The sequence below is a fragment of the Erithacus rubecula genome (assembly GCF_903797595.1).
Source record: "Erithacus rubecula genome assembly, contig: scaffold_322_arrow_ctg1, whole genome shotgun sequence".
Taxonomy (NCBI): Eukaryota; Metazoa; Chordata; class Aves; order Passeriformes; family Muscicapidae; genus Erithacus; species Erithacus rubecula.
In genome coordinates this window covers 58,680-81,513 of record NW_027636008.1, presented here as the reverse complement: position 1 = coordinate 81,513, position 22,834 = coordinate 58,680, and the positions used below count along the sequence as shown (strand labels likewise).

Here is a 22,834-nt window from a genome sequence, read left to right as displayed (position 1 = left end):
TGACAGAAATAGAACAAATGATTGATTCAAATGGACACTGGTGAGCCCCTCCCCAGAACTGTACCCTGCCCAGCTCAGGAGCTGGAACTGCTGTTGCAGGGCACAGCATCTGAAGGAACACTGCAGCCGTGGCATTAAAGCCAGCAAAAACAAGGACTAAAGAGAAAAAGATCCTTACCTGGTCCAATGTCCCAATCTCTGGCTCATCCTCACAGGGGGACATTGCTCCAGGAAGGAATCTCCACACAGCCCGTGAGACCGAGGCTAGGACGCTGCCCTGCCAGCAGAAGACAAGGGTTAGTGAAGCTTTTGGGACATACTCTGTCCTCAGAGTGGTTTGACAAAACACCCATCAATAATAAGGACAGCTTGCACCCAGGCTTGCAATAGACTTTCGTACGTTATTTCTTCAAAGTCTGTGCTTTAAAATATTTTGATATTGAAAGTGTTTAATCAAGATTTACCATGAGCTCTGCACCCTGCCATGCACCAAGCCCAAAGGAATAATTGGATATCCTCACACTCATCCAGCCTGAGGCAGCTCCCATGTAGGGAGAGTAGTTACAAAAGTATCCCAATTAAAATTTCATTTACTTCTAAATATCCTCACTGAAATTATTTTTATTATTGTTTACTGTATAATGTGTGCTTTATTAATGTATTAGTTATCATCAATAAAGTATAAAAATATATTATGCTAAAATATAGTTTGCACAGATACCTTTGCAAATTCTGAAAGAAGCTGGCCATTAGGTAATGCTGAACAATCAGCATCCATCTGGATAAAAACCCCAGGAGCAGAGCTGAAACTGGTTTTCATTGGCAGCTGTACCTTCCTGCAAGTTGTGTTATCGTACCTACGTAGCACACACAGAGATTTCACCCTGCTTATAAACCTTCATGTACTCCCCCCTGCCCCCCACTTGTGCTGCTGCAAAGATGGAAACTGCTAATGGAAGGTTTCAGAAATACAAACCAGCACCATCTGTATTTTTCACCAGGTATGAATGCAGGATGAGCATAACTTCATCACATATGACAGGTGCTAAAATTCCAGATGCTCCTTCAGCTTTCTGACTAATCTAAGATGCTCCTTGAGCTAGAAACCAACAATTTATGCTAGAAAAGGAAACCAGGTTCAGAAGAAATTATTTTCTTCTATTTTGCCCTAATGATAAACAGGAAGGTTACTGAAACACAGTAATGCACATCATGCTAAAACACTTTGCTCCTATTTTCCATCTCTTACTAGCTTAGCAAAAAGGGTGTCCACAAATAGAGCAAGATTGCTTAAAATGAAAAGGACAAAGAACTCAGATATTTTAAATGAAGAGGCTAAAACAAAAATTTACATGGTTCATGCAGAATGTTTTACGTGGAATAATTCTGTTCCATTACTTCAACTTCTTTGCACTTTGAGAGGACAAGGACTAACAGAATTTGGAATGTAGGAATCACCATGTAATTATTCAATTTTATTGAAATAAAACTGATTTTTTCTCCAGTACTAGAGAACCTCAGCTGCTTATCAATGACAATCAATTCATACCAATAGTAAATACTTTTTTTACCTCTGAGAAGGTTACAAACCTTCACAATAGCTTCCCCACAGCTGGATCTCTGCAAACACTTTTGGAAAACATTTGTGTAGATTCAAAGTCCCAGAACACTGCCTGGATTCCTTCTCTACCACTGCAGGAGAGGTTCCAGGCTGGGGCAGCCCCTGAGGTCCTGGGGCAAAAAGGAAAGTCCCAATTCTAGAAAAAATTCCCCTAAATGAATGCCCCAAGAAAAGCCCAACCACAACTAAAAAACTTCCTGCCCCTAACCAAATAAAACAAAAAAAGAAACCTTTAAATACAGAAAACTTATACCTATTTCAATATTTAATTTCTGGTCCTATCCATATTTGACATTATATATACTACATATATTACTCAATAAATTTTATGGAATTTACATTATAACATATACTACACTTTTATTATTTATTATGTACATGTTTACATTACTAGATCTTTTTTCTATTTTATGTATATATATCTTTACATATATTTGTATGTTTATATTTTTAATATTATTTATTGAAAAGCTCTGCCTCTAACCTAATAGAAACAGAAAAACCCATTATTCTTAACTATATTTAAATGTATTTTTCTATTTATATATATCATACTCTTTGATATATATAAAGATTTGATTAAGTTGATACTTAATATATATATATTAAGTATATTATACACTATAACATATATTATTTATATTATATCCTACATATATACTTCTATTTGTTTATATTTTAATTTATATATATTTACATGTACATATATTCATAAATGCAGATATAGTTTTAGTTTTATGTTTGTATATATTGCACATTTGTGCATTTATATTTTTGTTTATATAAACTACATTTATATTATGGATTAAAAATCCTGCCTCTAACCAAATAAGACCAATAATAAATTTATTTAAGGTTTAGTTAGGTATTTTTTATATTTACATTTTTTCTGTCTTCTACACCCAGCCCACCCCGTCCCCCTCTCAGCCTTTTTACCTCCCAAAGAAGGCACAGAACGGCTGCAGCTGCCCCGGCCAGGAGCACGGTCCATGCCCCCAAAAAGGGACTGTGCTCACACTGGGAAGGGGGGGGCAGCCCACAGTTCCCCAGCCCCGCAGACACAGGCGACGAGAGGCAGAGCGAGGGAGTGACAGCAGAGAGGACAAAGGAAGAAATCCCTCCCGCAGCTCTCACCTTGCTGGCTGAGAAAGCAGCTGCCTCCTCCTGCCGGCTGATCCCGGCTGTGGGCAGGGCGATGGCTCGGCAGCTCTGCAGAGTGTTCGTTCTTCCTCGATGTATTTGTGTTTCTCTCCATGTCCCCGGGGCCAGAGGGGAGCGGGCAGAGAGCGCGGAGCGGAGCCGGGACGGCTCAGGAAGGGCCCTTCCTGCGGAGGAGCCCCGCAGAGAAAGCCGCTCCCGCAGCTGCCTGCCGGTGCCCACGGGGCTCCGGCGTGCCCGCGGTGCCGCTGAGCGCACGGCCCGTGTCCGCACGCCTGGCACTGCCGCGGAAAGCGGCGCCGGGTGGGGGGGATCGGCACCGGGGCGCAGGCAGGCAGCCAAATAGCCGAGCAGGGACCTTCATTTCCCGCCCTTTCTGCCGCCACCTTTGGAAGGTCAGCCGAAGAACGACAGAGGTGCCATCATGGGAGTGGCATGAAGCGACTTCCGCCCTTCCTCGCCGCCATCTTTGTGGTGGCCGATGCCACTTCCTGTCAGTCGCCATCTTTGTTGTGGCGGAAATGACTTCCGGTCGGCCGCCGTCTTTTTTTTTTGGCTCCCTTCAGGGCCCTCGCCCCTCAAAATGCATCATTCTTGTCACCTGCCTAATCCCGACGCGACTCTGACACCGGCCGACCGACCCTGCGCTCTCGACGCGGTGCTTCGCCGCCATTCCGACGCTAGAAAGCGTTAGGGTCGTGATTCCGGTTAAATATGGCGGCGTCAGTGCCCCGTACGTACTTCCGGTTGAATATGGTGGCATTCTTGCCCCGTACTTACTTTCCGTACAATATGGCGGCGCTCCTACTCTTTACGTATTTCCGGTTAAAAATGGCGGCGCCCATGATCGTCACGTGCTTCCGGTTCAAAATGGCTGCGCCCATGCCCGCCACGTGGTTCCAGTTCAAAATGGCGGCGCCCGTGATTGTCACGTGCTTCCGGTTCAAAATGGCTGCGCCCATGCCCACCACGTGGTTCCGGTTCAAAATGGCGGCGCCCATGCCCGCCACGTGGTTTCGGTTTAAAATGGCTGCGCCCGTGATCGCCACGTGTTTCCGGTTCAAAATGGCTGCGCCCATGCTCGCCACGTGCTTTTGGCTTAAAAAGACGGCGTTCATGCTCGCAACGTGCTTTCGGTTTAAAATGGCGGTACCCTTGCCGCCACGTGCTTTTGGTCAAATATGGCGGCTCCAACGCGGCCACTTGGTGCAGGACAAGTATGGCTGCGACTAAATAATCACGTGTTGCCGGAGATTATGGCGGCGGCCATTCGGCCTTGTGATTGGGAACATTCCGTGCGGCGCCAATGAACGTGGTCGGGCCGACGGGGTGATGCGGGACGCCGGCCTCACTCGATGACATGGAGGGCAGGCCGACCCCGTGACGCGCGGGAACGGTGACGGTGCGGGGCGGTGACGGTGCCGGGAGGGCCGACCCTTAACCCGGGGGGCAGCGGGCCGTGCCGCGGGGGGCGGGCAGTCGCTGTGAGGTGGGGGCGGGGCCGTTGCTGTGAGGCGGGGGGCGGGGCCGTTGCTGTGAGGCGGGGGGCGGGCAGTCGCTGTGGCGCTGTGGCGCGAGGGGCGGGGCCGTTCCTGTGGCGCGGGGCCGTCGCCGTGTCGGCGTGTCGCCGTGTCGCCGTGACCCGATGCCGTAGTGCCGTGGGCGGAGCCCGGGCCGCTGAGGTGGGCTCCCCAGTGGGACCGGGGTTCCGTTCGGGTGCTGTCGGTGCCGGCCGGGGATCCCGTGCCGAGCGGTGCCGCCGCTCCCTCGGCGGGCGGAGCGCGGGGCTCGGGGACCGGGCGGTGTCGGGACGCGCGCCGGGCCCGAGCGCGGCGGTGCCGCTGCCGCTGCCGCTCCGGGGTCCCGCCGGGGCTCTGGACTCGCTCCCGCCGCGGCGCGGGGGCCCGGGGCCGTGTGCCCGCCGTGCGCGGGAGGGCGGCGGCCGCGATTGCCCCGCGCTGAGCGGAACCGGCCGGGGCGCGGGGACCGCCCGTGCCGGCCCCGGCACCTGCAAACCCGCCGCTCCCGGCGCTGCCGGGGAATTTGGTTCCACCGTAGACAGAGAATTCTGTACACCTGTAAGTAATTTCTGATGTGATTTTGCCACTTTAACAGTATTTGAAATGCCTCTCCATGCCCTGGCAGCAGCATTTTTTAACTAAAATGGAAATTCAGCCCTTCTGCCGGGGTCTCTGCACAGAATCATGGAATCCCAGAATGGTTTGGGTGAGAGGGCTCCTTAAAGCTCCTCCAGTTCCACTCCCTGCCGTGAACAGGGACACCTTTCAGTAGCTCGGGGTGCTCCAAGCCCCATTGTCCAACCTGGATTTGGACACTTACAGGATTCCAGAAGCAGCCGCAGCCTCTCCTTGCTGGACAGCAGCATTGCAAGGCAGAGGGAAGGTTCAGCTGTGATGCTTGTGTTGCACTTAACATTATATTGTGTGATAAAGGTGCCTTTCATCCTTTTTTTTTTTTTTTTCTTTTTTTTTATAAATTAAAAGGTTGCCTTGTATTCTTAAAGTGTTGCATTCTACCTCTGTTGTTTTTCCTGGTAGTCTTGATCCTCTGCTTAGATTTTTTTCTTCATTTATTAGATGTCCTGGATATGGTAGATGTCCTGATTTAGGGCAGTGATGACTTTCATGAAGAAATCTTTAAATGAAGACATGATTATCCAAACATTTCCCTTCCCTGCTGTTGTCCCTGCTGCGTTAGAAGCTACTGCTTCAGTCTGAGGATGGAACAGGTGCAGGTTTTTTGGTATTGTGTAATTTCTACCAGTGGAGTGAAAGGGGCATCATTTTTACCCATTTTTAATATTTTTTTACCATTTTTTTCCTTGAGCTGTTTTATTGTCTTCCCTGCAAGCAGAAGGGGGTGCAGATCCATGGTGTTTCCTCCTCAAGAGAGGCACTGAAGCTCTGTAGGTGCTTCTGCCCTTTTCCCCTGACCCTAAAGAGAAGAGACACTGTCCCTGCATGGACCGCCTGGCTTCTGTCACAGTGTTTTTAGGACAGTGAGGTGATCAGGAGAGGAAGGTGGTTTCCGTGGCTGTGGGCAGCTCTTCCTGAGATCAGGGAGAGAGGACTGTGCTGTTAAGTAGGAAATGGATGCATTTTCCAGAGAAAGCTTCTTCAGGAATGAAGCTCTGGTGGCAAATATTGCAAATATTGCACAGTTCTAACAGCTCCTTGAGGAAAATCACAGGGGAGTCACAGGGGCATCAGTTGGGCTTGGAGCAGGATTTGCAAACCCCACAGAACCTCACTAAGTTCTCTGTGGGTATTTGGTGCTCAAGTACCACCTGGGATGACTGAAAGAAAATTCTGTTTAACTTGTACATGTTACCTGGGGTGTGCCCCCCAGTACAAATCAGTTCTTCTCTGAGGTGGTGCTTGGCAGGGGGCTTTTCCTGTTAAATACAGGCATGCTTGGCACAGCACAGTCAGGATGAATTATTTACTTCAGCAGGAACTAATGTGTGGAGGATTTTTCAGGTTCCTCAGAGGTCAGAAACTCTTGTCTAACACTTCTTGATCTTACTCAGTGCTTTTCTGAATGATGCTCTGTGGGCTGCTGCCAAGGCCCAAGGTAAGGAGGGTTGCCCCAGTGTCTGCTCAGGTCAATAGCTAAATTTGGTTTTGCTTTTCTAAGAACACACATAGTGGAGTACCTTGTTGCTGTTTTCACTGAGCTCCTGCTCTCTCAGAGAGAATCCTTTGCCCTCTGTTTGATGTTCCAGCTCTATGATAAAGATCTGGAGTCCCTGGAAACTGCTAAGTATCCTCAGCTCTACCAGTTTAACCAGTGCTATAAACTCTGGATACCCAAGCAATCTCAGGAACCTGTGGTATGGATTTTTGCCCTTTTTTTTTGCGGAATTTTGAGACTTTTTTTGGTTTTGTTTTTTGGTTTTGTTTTTTTAAAGGGATTTGAAATTGATTTTTTGTTTTTTTTTTTTTTTTTTTAACAGGATGTTTTGAAGAAGATTTTTGGAGGAGTGTTGGAGTTTTTAAAAGGGTGTTTGGTTTCTTGGGGGTTTTTAAAAGGTTTTTGTGGGAGGGTTTTAAATGGGAATTTCTGGAGCTTTTTGAGGGTTTTTTAAGGGTTTTATTTTAGGGATTTTTAAAGGGCTTTTGGGGGTTTTTTGAGGGTCTTTAGGGAATTTTTGGGATTATTAAAAGTTTTTCTGTTTTTTTTTTTTTTTTTTAAGTTTTTCTGGAATTTTTTTCAAGGATTTTATTTTTGAGGTGGGCCTTGTGGGATTTTAATAGTTTTTTGGGGGAAGGTTGGGTTTTTTGGGGGTTTTAAAGGAGTTTTGTGGGGGTTTTAAAGTGGAATTTTGGAGTTTATGAGTTGGTTTTTTTTTTGTTTGGGGTTCTTTTATGGTGTTTGAAGGGGTTTTGGGTTGCACTGGAGAGTTTTTAAGGTTGTTTTGGGTATTTTTTAGGGATTTTTAAATGTTTTTCAGGGATTTTTTTCTTTTAGGGTTTTTTTAATTGTTTTCTTTTCTGAGGGTTTTTTGAGGGGTTGAGTGGTTTTTGTGGGGCTTGGTTTTGGGGGATTTTTTTGGCAATTTTTGGGGGAGCTGGAGGGTTTTTGGGAATGTTTTGGGTTTTGGGGGGGGTTGTGCTTTTTGTGGGTGTTTTTGTATCTGTGTGCTTTGGTTTTTTTTTTTCCTTTTTTTGCCCTTTTTCCACTTTTTTCCCCAAAAAATTTCCCTCCATTATTTTGAGGTGTCCCCGGGTTTTTGGGTGTCTGATGTTTTGGGGTGTCCCGTGTTTTGGGGTCTCCCACCCAGAATTTTCAATTCAATGCTATTTTTTCACTGAATCTTCAGAGGCTCTGCTGCTTTAGATGCCCAAATGCATCTCCTGAATAAAAATCAAACTGAGGTAAGGTGAAACAGCCTCTTCACAGAAATGAGAGCAGAACCCTTCTCTCAGCTAATCTCAGAGAGGGAATGAAGATCCTTAGCAATATTAATAATTAGTTAATATACCCCTGATTGGGACCGCCTCTCATTCCCAGAAAAAAGGAGGAGCAAATCCCACGAGGTGTAAAAGACTCAGAGGAGCTGCAGCTGTTTGGCTTCTCTGACTTGAATTAAAGGTGAGAAAGGGGAGCACTTCTTCAATATAGAAGAAAACACTTCAGGGAAATGACATAGCTTTCTTTTTTGCTGCAACTATTTTGAGCAAAAGGGCAGAAATCTGGTCAGAAGTCACACTTTGCGTTTCAGCAGCAAGCTGGATAATTTGCTGGGTTGCATAATTATTCCTTGGTGATTGCTGAGTAGTGCTCCACATGTGCCCAAGTAGGGTGGAGAAGAATAGGAACGAGATGAATGGTGTAAGTCCCACTGAGACCTGTATTTAGGGCGATGACATCATGGAAAAGCAGGGTTTTCTTCAACTGATCCCAGTAAAATCACAGGGGTAGAAGATTCCCCAAAAATTAAAACAGACAGTTATGGAAAAGAAAATGTTTTCCCTCAAAATAAAATTGCTTTCTCCTAATAATGCAGGAAATCTCCCACGCTCCACCTGTCACCACTTTGAACCCCGGCTGCCTTCGGGAGCTTCCCATGATGCCCCGCAACGGGACTACATCTCCCAGCGGTCCCCGCGGCTCCGCGCAGGCGCGGCAGGGGAGGGGCCTCCGCCATCGGCTGCGGCGCGAGCGGGGCCGGGGAGGGTCCGGTGGCTCTTAAAGGGGGCACGGTCTGCGGTGGGACCCTCTCGGCGCGGGATGGAGCGCGGACCGGCAGAGGAGGTTCTCGGATGGCGGGGCGCGGGCGGAGAGGGTGGCGGGAGCGCGATGGAGTCGCGGACATTCCCCGTTCCGCCCGTCACCGTTCTCCTGTGGCCCCATCCGCTTTAAGGCCCGGCGGCGGGAACGGGCGGGGGTGGACGGGGCGGGGGGGGGGGGGGGGAAAACGGCGGGGGGGGGGGGGGAACCCAGCGGGGCGGAGCCAAGGCGAGGGGCGGGACCTTGGGAGGTGGGGCCTGGGGGCGGTGTGGATCCCTCCCCCCCTCCATGTCCCCAGGCCACCTCCAATGTCCCCCCCCAGGACACCCTAATTCCTCACCCAGCCCCCCCCGTGTCTCCCCGCACGGTGCCCCCTGTCAGCCCCCCAGCACCTCCCCATATCCCCCGTGCACAGAGCCGTGTCCGTGCCCCCTGTCAGCCCCCCCATATCCGCCCGTATCCTCCGTGAGACCCCAGTGCCGCAGAGCCGCGTCCGTGCCCCCTTCCCATGTTTATGTGTCACCCCCAGACTCCCCTATGGAGCCACCATACCCCAGATTCCCCACCGGACTCACAGCAGCCCTGTCCCCCCTCTGCTGCCCCCTCTGACCCCGTGTGCCCCCAGCCCTGCCCTGCAGACCCGGCCCGCGGGGGCCGCCCCCCGGCCCCGGAGTGCGTGCGGCGCCAGAAGCGCCGGGAGCTGGACGCGCGGCGCAGCAAGTGCCGCATCCGCATCGGGGGGCACCTGGAGCGCTGGTGCCGCCTCAAGGAGCAGCTCGGATTCGCCCTGCACTCCCAGCTGGCCCAGTTCCTCCTTGACAGGTCACTATGGGGACTCAAAACCCATTAAAACCCACCTCTCGTGGGAAAAATCCCGATTTCTGCCTGCTCACCTCTGTCTTCCCGTACAGGTACAGCTCTCATGGCTGCACCTGGAGCCCAGGTAGGTGCTTCCTCCCTGTTCCACGTTGGCATCCAGTGGTTTGGGTCCATAAGAAGTTCATGGTGGAGGGGGAGGATTCCTGTTGGGTTGAGTGCTGGAGAAGCACCTGGAGCTGCTCTTGGATTTTCTCACCCCCCTGAGCACTAGGCAAATCCTCCCTGTGTTCTCTGTTTCTGGCATCCCCCCTCTTTTTTGGGAAACTATTTGAGGGTTGCTCTTAACAAGGAGTACCCTAAGAGCCTGAGGAAGGCGGAGGGGCCCTTGCATGTGTCCCACTCCTCCCAAAACACCATTTTTGACCTGTTTTTCACAGATTCCTTTGTTTTCCCAGGAGAGCTGGAGCGGCTCCAGCCAGCTGCACTGCAGCGCCTGGTCGTGCTGTCCCACAGCCACAGCCAGGAGTGTGGCTTTGTGCCGGACATGCAGCTGCCGGCGCCCGGCAGCGCGGCAGCCCCGCTGGTTTGGGAGTGCGTGGCAGGGCACCGCTTCTCGTGGGGGGGCGCTGGGGGTCCCGGCAGCCCCTCCCCAGAGCCCCCGGCAGCGGCGCAGGGGTGCAGCCCCTCCCAGGGCGCCGGGCGCCGGCTCTCGCCCCGCGGGGACGCGCTGCCCTCGGGCGAGGAGGGAGCGGCCGGCTCGCCCCGCGGCCGTGGGGAGCTGGGACACGGTGCTGACAGCGGTGACACAGGTGAGCTCCTCCAGGTCATCTTTCCGCCCTCAACTCCCTTTGATTCCCCACCTTCAGCACCTCTCCTGGTTCCAGGATAGTTCCAGTTCCACCACCATCCCGCCGGGATCAGACGCTGCCCCAACCCCGCTGATCTTTCCAGCGACCCCATCCTCGCCTCTCCCAGCCCTTCCTCACCGCCCTCCTGTCCCCTTCCAGCCCCCCAGGTGCCACTGGAGCCGGGGCCTGCAGCAGCAGCTGGTGAGAGGTGAGTGGTGGCACCCACAGGCCAACAGTTGCGTTTGGCCAGACCCATCCCTGGTCCCCAGCGCTGGCCAACACGACTGTCTGTGGCTGAGCCACCACGGCAGAGCTGACCCAGGGGTTGTCCAGCAGCACCATCCCAGGGGATGATGTAGAGCCAGGAGCTGAGCCCCAAGAGGAAGAGGAGGAAGAGGAGGACGAGGACTTTGCCGAGAGTGATGACCTGGCCTACACCGACGACCTGCGTGATGAGAACTACCACCCGTCCCGGGGCAGGTGGGAGCTGGGAGGCAGCTGCAGGTGGAGATTGAGATGGTGCCCACTGACACCGGCCCAGCCCAGGATTGCACTGGGAGGGCTCCAGGACTCACATCCCTGCCACGTGCTTGTCCTGCTGCAGCTGCCCTGGCAGAGTGGTGGGAGGAGGTGGGAACAGTGTCCATGTGGTGATAAAATAAGTCGTTTCTGGGGTCAAAGGGCACAGAATTTTGGAGAGGCATTTTCATTGAGTCTCACCTGGGGGAGGGTCTTTGCCACGCTCAACTAATGGCCAGCCATGTCATACCATGTCCAACTGTGTCCAAACCATGTCCTGCCGTGTCTAACCAAGTCCTTCCATGACCACCACATGTTTCACCATGTCCAACTGATTTCCTACCACATCCAACCTGCATCAACCACTCAAACCTCCCTCACCCAGCCCGGCCTGTGCCCCCCACAGCAGCTCCGAGCCACAGCGGCGCCAGAGCCAGCCCAAGGCCCGCCAGAGGCCGATGAAGGAGGAGCAGCCCCTGCTCGAGCCACCCCTGCCCAGCCCAGAGGAGAGCGGACGCGCCAGGTGAGCCGTGGCAGCTGCAGCGGTGAAGGGATGAGGGCATGGGGGTCAGATCAACGTCTTGGGAGGGTCCAGTGCTGTTGGGGCAAGAGATGTGCATCCCCAAGGCGAGTAGAGCCTCCCCATAACACTTCTGGCCATGGGGCAAAAGCTGTGTCTCCAGTGGGGGTCAGTGCTCCCGGTGACATTGCCAACTGTGGGACAAAAGCTGCGTGTCCCCAGTGGGAGTAAACCCTCCCCATGACACCACCAGCCGTGGGGTGAGAGCTGTGTGTGTCCAGTGGGATCAGCCCTCCCCATCACATCATTGGCCCTGGGGCAAGAGCTGTGTGTCCCCAAGGGGGGTGTCACCCTGCCCGTGACACTGCTGGCTGCAGGGCAGAGCTGTGTGTCCCCAAGGGGGGTGTCACCCTGCCCGTGACACTGCTGGCTGCAGGGCAGAGCCGTGTTTCTTGCTCTTGTTGGATGTTGAGTGCACAGAGGGGGCTCTGGCTGCAGGGGCTTCATGAACCTTGAGTCACCCACCCCGTCCCCCATGGGGCCAGTCCAGGGTGGTCAGGGAACAAGGAGAGCCAGCCAAGAATGGGGCTGCTGTGGAGGGGGGACAAAGACCCCTTGAACCAGACCTGTGGTGGGCAGTGAAGCCTCCACCAGGCTGGAGATGGAGCAGCCCAAAACTCATCAATCCCACCACAATCTCCTCCACCAGTGGATCTGTACCTTCTTCAGCAGCTTTGGGGCCGTGCTCTCCTTTCCAGGCATACAAAATTCAATGTTTTGTGCCAAAAAAAGCTCAGATCAGCCCTCAGGGCTTCAGTGGGGCTTTGCACAAGCATTTAAGGGACACTGGGTTGGGGCTTGGTCCATGCACAGCCTCAGATCCAACACACCTGGACACCTCAGCTGGATGGAGTTTCTTACACTTTTGGTACAATAAGGGGGTAAAATCCCTTTTCCCTGCATGGAGCCATAACTCCTCTGTCTGCTGTCCCCTGAAAGATGGGCTCAGTGCCAATCCCACCCCAAACCTTTCCCCAGGTGAGTGTTGTGCCTCCCCCTTACAGCTTTGATTGATCCCTTTGAGTGGCTCCTTTCGGATGCTGAACCCTTCCCCTCTTCCAGCAGCTCCAGAACCACCCCAGATGCAGCTGGAACAGGGACCACCCTTCCTGGAGACCCAATCCCAGGGAAGGTAACGCTGGAATTTGCTCTCCCCATCTCCCTGGGCATGCAGATCCCAGGCTCCCAAATGCAATGTCAGGGTAGAAGAGTCTGCATTCGATCTGGGCCATTCTTTTTGGGGCCGAAAATGAATTAAATGTGGGGGGTTTTTAGTGTTTTTTGGGTTCTGCCTGATTTCCATCCCAAGTCCCATGGTCTAGCCCTCCAAATACCTCCAAAGTTACACCTGCAGGCTGGTGGCTTTTCTGAGGCACTAGGAGGGGCTTGTAGCTCTCTGCCCCCTCCCTAAGCTTTCAGGTCAGCCCTTTTCGGTCTCAGTTTGGTGACACAGATCATGTTTTTAATCTTTTTGCTAATTTCCCCCCATCACAGCAAGTCGAAAATGGGAGATAAAATCCTGGCTTATGAGCAAAGCAGAACTGTCCAGATGTCAAAGGGCTTCTCCTTTTCTCCCTTCCCCAGGTAAAGCCACCCTGAGCTGATAAAACCTCTTTTCAAGAGATCTGGGACAAGCCCCAGGCTGAATCCATGCTTGAGCATTGGAATCTCTCACCAGCCTGTTATTTCTCTTCCCCAAAGCCCACTTTAATCCACTTTTAATGGATCTTTCCTTAATTCCAGGGCGACAGCCAGGAATAGTTGCTGTTTCCAGGGAGCTATGGATGAATTATAGATCAAACCAAGCTGGGAGCCAATTTCAGTGTCCTGGGACGTGTCCAAACCATGTGAAAAGGGTTTTGTAACAAGCAATAAAGAATTTCTTCTTATTTTAATGCCTGAACGATGTGTTTGTTCCAGCGTGTCCTGCTCCCGTGGGGTGCAAATGGGAGAAATGCTGGTCCTGAGGATGATTTAATGTGGGATTTCCTCGGGAATGTTGGCTCTAGGCTTGGGGACAGCGAGGGGACTCCAGGGCCTGGCTCAAATGGCTCTTTCCTGTTGCAGTTGCCAGCGGCAGCCACGGGCGAGTGACAAGGACGTGGCTCAGATCGGCCCCAAGAGGATCAGGTACCTGGGAAAGGGGAGGGAAGGGCCAGGGAAGCTTCCAGCCATTCCCAGGAGGAGGGGGAGCTCAGCTCTTCCCAGGGGGATGGGCTGGAGGCTCTGAAAGGGTTTCTTTAGTCTCATTTTCGATTTTATGGGTGGGAAAAAGTGAAGGTGGGTGAGGAGGAAGGAGCTGGGGGCTGCTCTGTATTCCAGAGCTTTTCCAACCCTCCTCCTCGTCCTGACAATGACTTTTCCCATGTTTTCTCTGCCAGGAAGGCAGCAAAGCGTGAGATCCTCCTGTGTGACTTTGAAGGCTGTGGCAAAATCTTCTCCAACCGCCAGTACCTGAATGTGAGCACATGGAAAGACCAGGCACTGGGGAGCCTGGCTGGAGTGTCCTGGAGCTGGAACTGGGAGCTGACAGATTTTTCCCCTTGGCAGCACCACCAGAAGTACCAGCACGTGCACCAGAAAACCTTCACCTGCTCCGAGCCCACCTGCGGGAAATCCTTCAACTTCAAGAAGCACCTGAAGGAACACGAGAAGCTGCACAGTGGTGAGTGGGGCAGTCTCACCCCCCTGTAATCCTCCTGTCAGAGTTACAGCCCCCTGCACGGATCCTGGCTCCTCTCAGGGATTTCACCTCCCTCACGGATCACACTTCCTCTGTGGATCCCAGCTGCTCCCATGGGATTCACCTCCTGCAGCCCCTTCCCCACTCCCAAATTCCCACCCCTGAAGCCACCACTTGGCTCCCCGAATCTCTCCCTTACAATCTCCATTCCCAGGCTGCTCCCACAGCATGTCCCAAGGGCCCTGGCAGTTTTTCCAGGCTGGATTAGCCCCTTTTCTTTTGCTCCCAGACAAGCGGGATTACATCTGCGAGTTCTGCGCGCGCTCCTTCCGCACCAGCAGCAATCTGATCATCCACCGGCGGATCCACACTGGGGAGAAGCCACTCCAGTAAGTGCCAGTCCCCTTTCCAACCCCCGGTAAGTCCCAGTCCCATCCCTGCAGCTCTGCTCAGCCCTAGACCCTCTTCCCACCCTTTTCAACCCAAAATCAGCATCCACGGCCTCCAGCCAATTGCTGGGCTGGGATTTCTGCCGAGGTTTCTGCCCCTGGAGCTGGCTGTGCCCAGATCCAGCAGCTCCAGGCTCAGCTGCAGGGGCACAGGTTAATGAGCTGGGACAGAAGCAAGGACTCCTGTCCAACACATTCACGCCAGGAGGGCACTGAAGCTTCACCCAGGGCACGCTGCAGCCCCGAGTGGGGCAGGGACGGTTCTGCCTGCGCCTCATCCCTGGGGCTCCTTCCTCCCCCAGGTGTGAGATCTGCGGCTTCACCTGCCGCCAGAAAGCCTCCCTGAACTGGCACATGAGGAAACACGACGCCGACTCCTTCTACCAATTCCCGTGTGACGTCTGCGGGAAGAGGTTCGAGAAGAGGGACAACGTCACCGCCCACAAGAGCAAGAGCCACCCCCGGGGGCTCGGGGGAGCGCCCCCGCTGCAGGGAATCCAGCAGCACCCCGAGCCCCCCGCGCTCGTGGAGCCGCTGGAGCTGCTTGGGGACGTTCTGGGCAGCGGGGGGGACACGGGGGGGACCCCACTGGGGTATGGGGGGGGGGACGTGGGGCAGGACCCCGGCACGCCCCAAGGCCAGGGGATGGGGGAGGGGGGGTCATAGAGGGCTCGCCCCCAATTTGGGGACTGGAGCAGAATCAGGGATAATGCCGGACCCTGCAGCAGCTCCAGGTGCCAAAAATACACGGGAAAGGCAAAACTGGGGAAAATCCCCGTTTTTCTAAGCCAGTCCCAGGGAAAATCCCAGTGTTTCTGCCAAATCCCAGGCTTCTCCCAAGCCCAGAAGTATTGCCACAGGTGGATCCTCAATAAAGAATTATTTTGGGTAAAAGTGGGATTTGGTGCCAAATTTTCATGGGAAAAGGATAGAAAAAGTGAGATTTGGGTGGTTTGGGCACAGGAAAAGGGGTTGGAGACACCTAGGAATTAGGGAGCCAGACTGGGATGAGAGGGAGCTCCCAGTGGGTCTGTGCCCCCAAACTGGGATAAGAGGGAGTGCCCAATGGGGCTGTGCCCCAAAACCGGGAGCTCCCAGTTCTTCAACCTTTTCCTTTAAACTTTATTGTTCATTCAAAATTCAGATTTAAACCAAATTTGAATAGAATTTGAACTTACAGATACTTGGAAGCTCTAAACTGGGACCATTTAGTCAACTGCAAGTGCCCCCAGAACCTCCTGGTGCCCTACCTCAGGCATGTCTCTGTCTCCATTCCCTCCTGAGCAGGATCAGCTTTTCCTTCTCCCCCAGTACCAAAAATTCCCAAATTATCAGGTTTTAGGGTTTTTTTTTGCACAGCAACTTTTATTTCCCCATTAAACAGTGACAGGGCAAAGGACACGAACAGCAGCTGGGGGGGGCAAAAGGGGAGCAGACAAGCGTGAGATCACACCTAGAACACAGACCCCTCCAGCCCCCCCAAAACCGCCCAGCCTGGGTCTGGGGTGACCCCAAATATCCACATCCCCTTGCTGGGATCCCGGAGGCAAAGAGGGAAATGAGGGAGGAGCTGATGCGGGGGAGATGGGAACTACTGGGGGAGATGGGGAGGACAATGGGGGCAATGGGGAGAGAAATGGGGGGCAATAGAGGAGATGGGGGGAGTCAGTGACAGCAGGATGGGCTCGGCCCTTTCCCCAGAGGGGATGGGATGGGATAATGGGATGGGAAAATGGAATAATGGGATGGGATGGGATAATGAGATGGGCAAAGATGACCTGCAAAGCAACAGTGTCCAAACTGGGGGGGACAACACCCCTCCTCTCCACACAGCATTTCAGGAGGGAGGGGGGACACGAAGCTTTGGCTACTATTCCAAGTAAGATGGGATCAGCCTCTCCCTGTTCCATGGGGCTCCAACTCCAAAAAACACAAAATTAACCACAGGGGTGTTTAACCAGCAACAGGCAGAGGGTGCTCAAACAGCCCCCTCACCAACCAACACCCTTGAAGAAGGTTTTAAGGGTAATAAGACTCCAAACTTAGAACTGCAACAGGAAAAAAAAAAAAATCCCCCCTGAACGGCCAAGGGCAGGATTTGGGTTGCTCTGCTTGGAAGCAAAGGAAAACCTAAGGATGACGGGTGAGAGGGGACACCACCAGTGAGCGGGGCGGGCTCAGTTGCAGAGGGACAGCGAGGAGCCCACGTAGAAGAGCCAGAAGAAGGGGAAGATCCTCTCGGAGAAGGCGGCGGTGAAGGTGAAGATGGGAGCCATGTTGTCGGCGTTGTAGAACGCCACCCAGCCACCCTCGTAGTCCAGGTACACCCCGATCTTGCGCGGCCGCTCGCACAGCGACAGCGGCGTCTCGGGAGAGGTGAACGCCTGGTACTGATCCCAATTCTTGCCCTTCCAGTTGAGCCCCACCGCCCAAATCCCCTCCTCGGGGGCGAAGTCGACCTTCTCCTTGCGGCGCACCGACTCGCGGGCGGCGCCCAGCACCCAGCTCTCCCCGTCGCCCACCTCCACCTCCCAGTAGTGGCGGCCGGCCGAGAAGCCCTCGGCGGCCAGCACGCAGAAGGCGTAGTCGAAGCGCTTGGGGTGCGCCGGCAGCTCCTGCGGCGCCCCGCGCAGCCGCACGCTGCGCTTGTCCTCCGACAGCACCAGGTACGGGTTGGCCGTGTCGGGGTCCAGCGACAGCTCGCCTGGAAAGGGGGGAGCGACCGTGGGACTGGCGGCTGCACTGGGTGCCTGTGCCCCAAACCCAGCGGGGGACACAGGTGCGTCACCCGCGGGGCCGCTGTCACACCCGCGGTGCCACTATCCCACCCACGGGGCCGCTGTCCCACCCCTGGGGCCACTGTGCCACCCGTGGGGCCACTGTGCCACCCGTGGGGCCACTATCCCACCCCTGGGGCCACTGTGCCCACCCGCGGTGCCACTATCCCACCCACGGGGCCGCTGTGCCACCCCCGGGGCCACTGTGCCACCCCCGGGGCCGCTGTCCCACCCCCGGGGCCACTGTGCCACTCCTGGGGCCGCTGTCCCACCCCCAGGGCCATTGTCCCACCCCCGGGGCCGCTGTCCCACCCCCAGGGCCACTGTCCCACCCACAGTCCGTGTCCCGACTCTCCGGGGACAACACGGGTGAGTCCCTGTCCTGGGGGGTCTCTGTGTTGAGTTGTATCCCCATATGTCTGCTCAGCCCAGAAATAAGTTTTGTACTTTTTTGTACTTTAAGGCTGGCCTTGAGAGTGAAGGGGGGGAGGAGAAGCGGTGGAATGTCCGAGGCAGTTGTTTTCAAAACAGGAGTTCCACCGCTTGGTCTCCTGGACTGTGTCACCGTGGTGGACAGAGCGAGAGAGCTGCCCTTTGCTTTTACCTGGTTTTTGACTGACTGAAGCAGAGAAGTTCCCCAGAAAGCTGGTTTGTTTGGTTTTTTTTTTCTGGAATTATTTGAACCTGCTCTGGACTGGGGGGAGCACCAGGAGCTTGCACCTGTGGCCACTGGGGCCTGACCTGGGCAGAGGCATTTTCCAGCACCAGAGGGACTGAGAACAGACTGAGCTAACGCCACAGGAGAGACTTCCTGAGTTTGTCATCTCTTTAGAGCACCAAAAGGTTTTGTTGTTTGGTATCGTTCATATTTTTTTGTGCTGGGCTGTGCTTTGCCTGTTGAATAAACAAGTCTTTTCCACTTCCCTCTGAGGAAATTTCTTCCCCAGCCGGTTGGGGCAAGAGTCCTTGGGTTTGCTTCCCGGGGGGGCCCTCTGGAAGTTTTCTCCCAAATTTGCCCTAAACCAGGACAGTCACTTGTGGGAACATTCCACCACCTGTCTTGGGACTGACCCATCCTCTTTGTCCCAAACCCAATGGTGAAAACAGAGCTGAGTCACCTCTGGGATCATTACCCCATCTGTGTGGGGACTGGCCCATTGTCTGTGTCCCAAAACAGAGGGGAAGGACCCAGGTGAGCCACCCACGGTACCTTGAAGAGCCCACACAGAACCCAAGCCCAGCAATTCCAACCTTAACCCTTGGAAAAGGGAGGTCAGAGCCCCCATAACCCCCAATCCCAGCAAACTCCCACATTATCTCTTGGAAAAGGGAAGTCAGGGCCCCATAACCCAGCCAGTTCCATGCAAGACCCTGGACAAGTGAGGTCTTACCCCAGTCCCAATGGCCTCACCTGTGTCGTTCTCCAGCTCGAAGCGCAGGTTTTCTGCAGGAAGAGAAGGGAGGAATTGAGCCCTTGGAGCCCCCAGAACTGCCCATGCCATGGGAATGAGCCCTACTCCACACTTCCACACTCACATTCTAGGGAAATCACCACTTTTCCACCTTTTCCCTGGGATGAGCCAATGCTCAAACAACCTGGAGCTCTCCCAACCAGCCCCAGGGCGGGAGTAAGTGCCTGGCTCCATCCCAGCCCTGATTTTGGGGGACTTCAATGTGGGATCCTGTCTGGGAAGCAGTTTTTTTTCCAGGAAGGCTCTTGTCAGGCTCACCCTTGAATTCCAGGAGCACTTCCTTGAGCACTGCACTCTTCTGGGAAAAGCTCTTCAACTTCTTCTCCAGCTCGGAGAAGCCGGGCTCGGGCTTGAGGAACATCCAGCTCTCCAGGCTGCAGAGACACGGGAGTCAGGGACCAAGCACAGGGAGCTGCCCTGCAAGAGCTGCAATACCAGCTCTGCCTGCAGCCACAGCCCCCAGCCTGCTCACTCACCTGCTGCCAGCTGGGATGACACCCTGGAACGGCAAGAAAACCCAAGGAATTTGTTAGGATCAGCATTTTCTACCTCAGAGATCTCAAAAAACTCCCCAAAAGCTTGGCAGGATCCCATGAAGGGACTTTCGTCCCTAGAAATACTGTTTTCCATAAATGGAATTTCTCATCCCATTAACAGGATTTTTTCCCCAATTAATGGAAATATTTTGGCCCACAAATGAAAATTCTTGCCCATACAAACGGAATCTTCTTCACCTCGCTTTCACCCCAACAGGACTTTTCGTGCCATAAATGGAATTTTCAGCCCCATAAAGAGGTTTTGTCCCTGCAACAGGGTATTTTTGCCCAGCAGAGGGGATTTCCGTGTCCGCAAGCGGGAATTCCTGCCGTGGAGGCACAGAGCAGAGCCCACCTGGCCAGGGGAGCCGCCGTCCCCGCCCTGCTCCGCCAGCAGCTTGTCCAGCTGGGCGATGTCCTCGGCCAGCCGGGCCACGCTCTCGTCCCTGCGGCGCCCCACGTCCCTCTCCAGCTCCTGCAGCCGCGCCAGCAGCAGCTGCTCCTTCTCCTCCAGGAACGCCCGCAGCTCCTTGCACTCGGCCACGATCTTCTGCCGCTCCACCTCCGTCTGCTTCTGCAACTCCCAGCAAACCCCGTCAGGGCAGGACCCGCAGCCCTGGGGCTCCCACGGCGCGGGGGAGCCCCCCGGTGTGCCCCCAGCCAGGAGACGCCCCCGCACCCACCAGCAGCTCCTCGCTCTGCCGCTCCCGCTCGGCCTTGGCCTCCTCACGCCCCTTCCTCAGGGAGCTCAGCTGCTCCTGGGGCACCTCCTGGAAGCACAACAACGAGATCCCTTGGGAATTCTGCCCGTGGGCCATCGGCAGGGAAGGGCTGCTGCTGCTAAAATGGTCAGATTCGCCCAATCTGGGCTTTTCTTGGAGCTGGAACCAGCAACTGCCCTGCTCCCCTCAACCCTGACCTCAGGCTGTTCTGCCAAAATTCACTGCAACCAGCCCAAAAACTTAAAAAAAAAAAAAAAAAAAAGTAAATTTATTTGTGAAAAAACAAATGCCCTGGTCCCACCCCTGTCCTCCTCCCAGGACTACCTCCCACATTCCTCCTCCTCAAGGTGCCCCAAAATTGGGCTGGAGACCTACCCCCAAGAGGAGGAACTGCTGCTTCCAAATTGCTCATTAAAATAATAATTAATTATTAATTAATTAAACTCATCCTTATTTAAGTAGTTTGACCTCCATGGAGGGCAGAAAATCCCCAGAAATACCCTGCAAACTGCAGCTGGACTTGGGGGCAAACAAATCCACTTATTTCATAACTAAAACCCAAAATACAAGAGTTTTGACTGTTAAGAGCCAGAAGCTGCTGCCTTCAGAATTTATCCATGAGACTAAAGCAAGCACCAGGAAAAAAAGAGAAGGGAGGAGCTCAGCAACAACCAATTATTAAACACTCAAAAAAGTAGCTTAACGAGGGGGGAAAAAAGCCCCAAGTGACAACCGGGATCTGCCTAAGGACATCTGTGTCCTGAAAAAGGGGCAAAATCCCAGATTTGGGGCGGGGGGACGGCCCCAGCATCCCCGGAAGAGGAACCACGGCAGTTCCTAACGCTAACCCACATCTCCTCTAAACGGGATAACCTTTTAACAGCAATAACAGCAATTAATACGCGGTGGTTAACGATGGCACAGCGCCCTCCCCACACTCCGATCCCCGCCGCCATCGCGACACGCCCCATGTCGCGACATGGGGGGCGCCGATTTCGCTCTGCGCCACTCGCCGGGCGCCAGCGCTGGGGGGGCGTCGGGAGCCCCCCGCTGCCCACCTTCGCAGGCTCCAGCCCGCTGCTGCCCCGCGGGATTTCGGGGGGCTGGGGGGATTTTGCACCATCGCCCCCCCGGGACACCCCTTTCCCAGTACTCTCCCAGTTAACCCAGTTCGGTCTCGCACCGGGAACACCCGCCGCTTACTGCACCCGACCCTGGCGTGTCCCTGTTTTTGGGATGACTCCGGTCTGACCCCGGGGAGCAGCTCCCACCCAGGGAGGGGATCCCCCGTGGCAGCCTGGGGGGCCATTTCTGCACCCCACACTCATTTCTGCACTGCCCGGTGGAACTGGGGGAGTCCCTGGGGCACCTGCACCCCCTGAGATCTCCGTGGGAATCTCCCGTTACGGCCGGGGGTGTTTCCTATCCCCCCCCATTCTGCATCCCCCGTTTCTTGGGGTCCTGCACCCCAAATAAAGACCCGTGGCGGGCGAGGATTTCACTGCCCCCGCAGCCCGAGGGGGCTGGCAGTGCTCTCCGCTGCGGGGAAGGGTCGCGACGCCCTCGCCGTGCGGGGGGACCCGGCACTGACCTCCGCGGCGTGGGCCGCCTCCTCGGCGGGCAGCACGGTGTGGGCGCGGTGCTCCCGGGACAGGTGGCACACCACGCACACGGCCCGCCGGTCCTGCACGCAGTACAGCCGCAGCGGCTCCCCGTGGCGCGGGCAGCGCGGCGGCCCCGGCGGCCCGGGCGGGGCGGCCGCGGGCAGCGGCGGCGAGGGCGCGGGTGGCCCCGGCGGCGGCTCGGCGGGGCCCGGCGGCAGCCCCAGCTGGCGGACGATGTGCACGATGTTGCCGAGGGATCGGTTGGGGCGGAAGAGGCGCTGCGGGACCGGCTCGCGGCACTGCGGGCAGCAGAGGCGCCGCGCCGAGTCCTCCCAGCACTGGGTCACGCAGGCGCGGCAGAAGTTGTGCCCGCACTCGGCCACCAGCACCGGATCGTTGAAGTATTCCAGGCACACCGGGCACGTCAGCTCGTCCTGCAGGCTCCGCGCGGCGCTGCAGGGCGCGGGCGGCGCGGCGGGGGGCGCGGGCGGCGCCTCCATGGCGGCCGCGGTCCCGGTGGCGGCCCCGGTCGTGGCGTCGGTAACGGCGGCGAGTCCCCGAACTGCGCGCGTCCCCTCCGCACGGCGCCGCCGCCCGACCGACGGCCGAGAAGCGGAGCCGCGCCTGCGCGGCGGGAGGGGGCGGGCCCGCGCCTGCGCAAGGCGGGAAAGGGTCTCGTGGAGTCGGGGAGCGATGCCCGTAAGGACCCGTAGGAGGCGCTCGATGGCCGCTGTGGCGTGAGGGGATTGGGCACGGTGTGAGGGGATTGGGGATCCCTGCAGGGTGTGAGGGGATTGGGCACGGTGTGAGGGGATTGGGGATCCCTGCAGGGTGTGAGGGGATTGGGCAGGGTGTGAGGGGATTGGGGACCCCTGCAGAGTGTGAGGGGATTGGGGATCCCTGCAGGGTGTGAGGGGATTGGGGATCCCTGCAGGGTGTGAGGGGATTTGGGATCCCTGCAGGGTGTGAGGGGACTGGGGAGGGTGTGAGGGGATTGGGGATCCCTGCAGAGTGTGAGGGGATTGGGGATCCCTGCAGGGTGTGAGGGGATTGGGGAGGGTGTGAGGGGATTGGGGATCCCTGCAGGGTGTGAGGGGATTGGGGATCCCTGCAGAGTGTGAGGGGATTGGGGATGGTTTTTACAGCATCAGCCTCTGCTGTGTCCCCACGAGTGTCAGAAATCCGCTCCAGGAACCTGAATTCAGGGGAAAAAATACTCAAAACCTCCAGACTTACAAAACTGACCCCAAAACCGCCATCAGCCCTTTGCCAGGGGATTTAGGGATTTACAT

At 55.2% G+C, this 22,834-nt stretch overlaps 2 protein-coding genes across 3 annotated transcripts; one reads left to right on the top strand and one right to left on the bottom strand.

Annotated features, from left to right (window-relative positions):
- Positions 1-8,423: 8,423 nt before the first annotated feature.
- On the top strand, positions 8,424-15,450 carry ZNF692 (zinc finger protein 692). Of its 2 annotated transcripts, none has more exons than XM_079332490.1 (12): positions 8,424-8,557; positions 9,159-9,355; positions 9,445-9,476; positions 9,808-10,161; positions 10,360-10,408; positions 10,537-10,680; positions 11,126-11,242; positions 13,367-13,429; positions 13,681-13,759; positions 13,850-13,964; positions 14,272-14,371; positions 14,734-15,450. In XM_079332490.1, exons 1-12 carry the CDS (start codon positions 8,534-8,536, stop codon positions 15,095-15,097), a joined length of 1,638 nt encoding a protein of 545 aa, XP_079188616.1. In that variant the 5' UTR covers positions 8,424-8,533; the 3' UTR covers positions 15,098-15,450. The 2 variants fall into 2 exon arrangements, with proteins under 2 accessions (XP_079188616.1, XP_079188615.1); XM_079332489.1 differs by having other exon boundaries at positions 8,426-8,557; positions 10,534-10,680.
- An 81-nt stretch (positions 15,451-15,531) lies between these two features.
- Positions 15,532-22,130, bottom strand: LOC306815988 (E3 ubiquitin-protein ligase TRIM7-like). The gene is made up of 6 exons (XM_079332495.1): positions 21,530-22,130; positions 19,900-19,986; positions 19,558-19,790; positions 18,939-19,054; positions 18,620-18,652; positions 15,532-17,135 (listed from the first exon to the last, which is right to left on the bottom strand). Exons 1-6 carry the CDS (start codon positions 22,040-22,042, stop codon positions 16,609-16,611), a joined length of 1,509 nt encoding a protein of 502 aa, XP_079188621.1. The 5' UTR covers positions 22,043-22,130; the 3' UTR covers positions 15,532-16,608.
- Positions 22,131-22,834: the final 704 nt, after the last annotated feature.

Excerpts from the sequence above, each read along its gene's own strand:
- LOC306815988 (XM_079332495.1), bottom strand. The coding sequence starts at position 22,042 with ATGGAGGCGCCGCCCGCGCCCCCCGCCGCGCCGCCCGCGCCCTGCAGC. Across the intron at positions 19,791-19,899 it reads GGCAGAGCGAGGAGCTGCTG|AAGCAGACGGAGGTGGAGCG; the intron begins GTGGGTGCGGGG and ends TGGGAGTTGCAG. Across the intron at positions 18,653-18,938 it reads AGTGCTCCTGGAATTCAAGG|AAAACCTGCGCTTCGAGCTG; the intron begins GTGAGCCTGACA and ends CTCTTCCTGCAG.
- ZNF692 (XM_079332489.1), top strand. The coding sequence starts at position 8,534 with ATGGAGCGCGGACCGGCAGAGGAG. Across the intron at positions 13,430-13,680 it reads ATCGGCCCCAAGAGGATCAG|GAAGGCAGCAAAGCGTGAGA; the intron begins GTACCTGGGAAA and ends TTTCTCTGCCAG. Across the intron at positions 13,965-14,271 it reads ACACGAGAAGCTGCACAGTG|ACAAGCGGGATTACATCTGC; the intron begins GTGAGTGGGGCA and ends TTTTGCTCCCAG.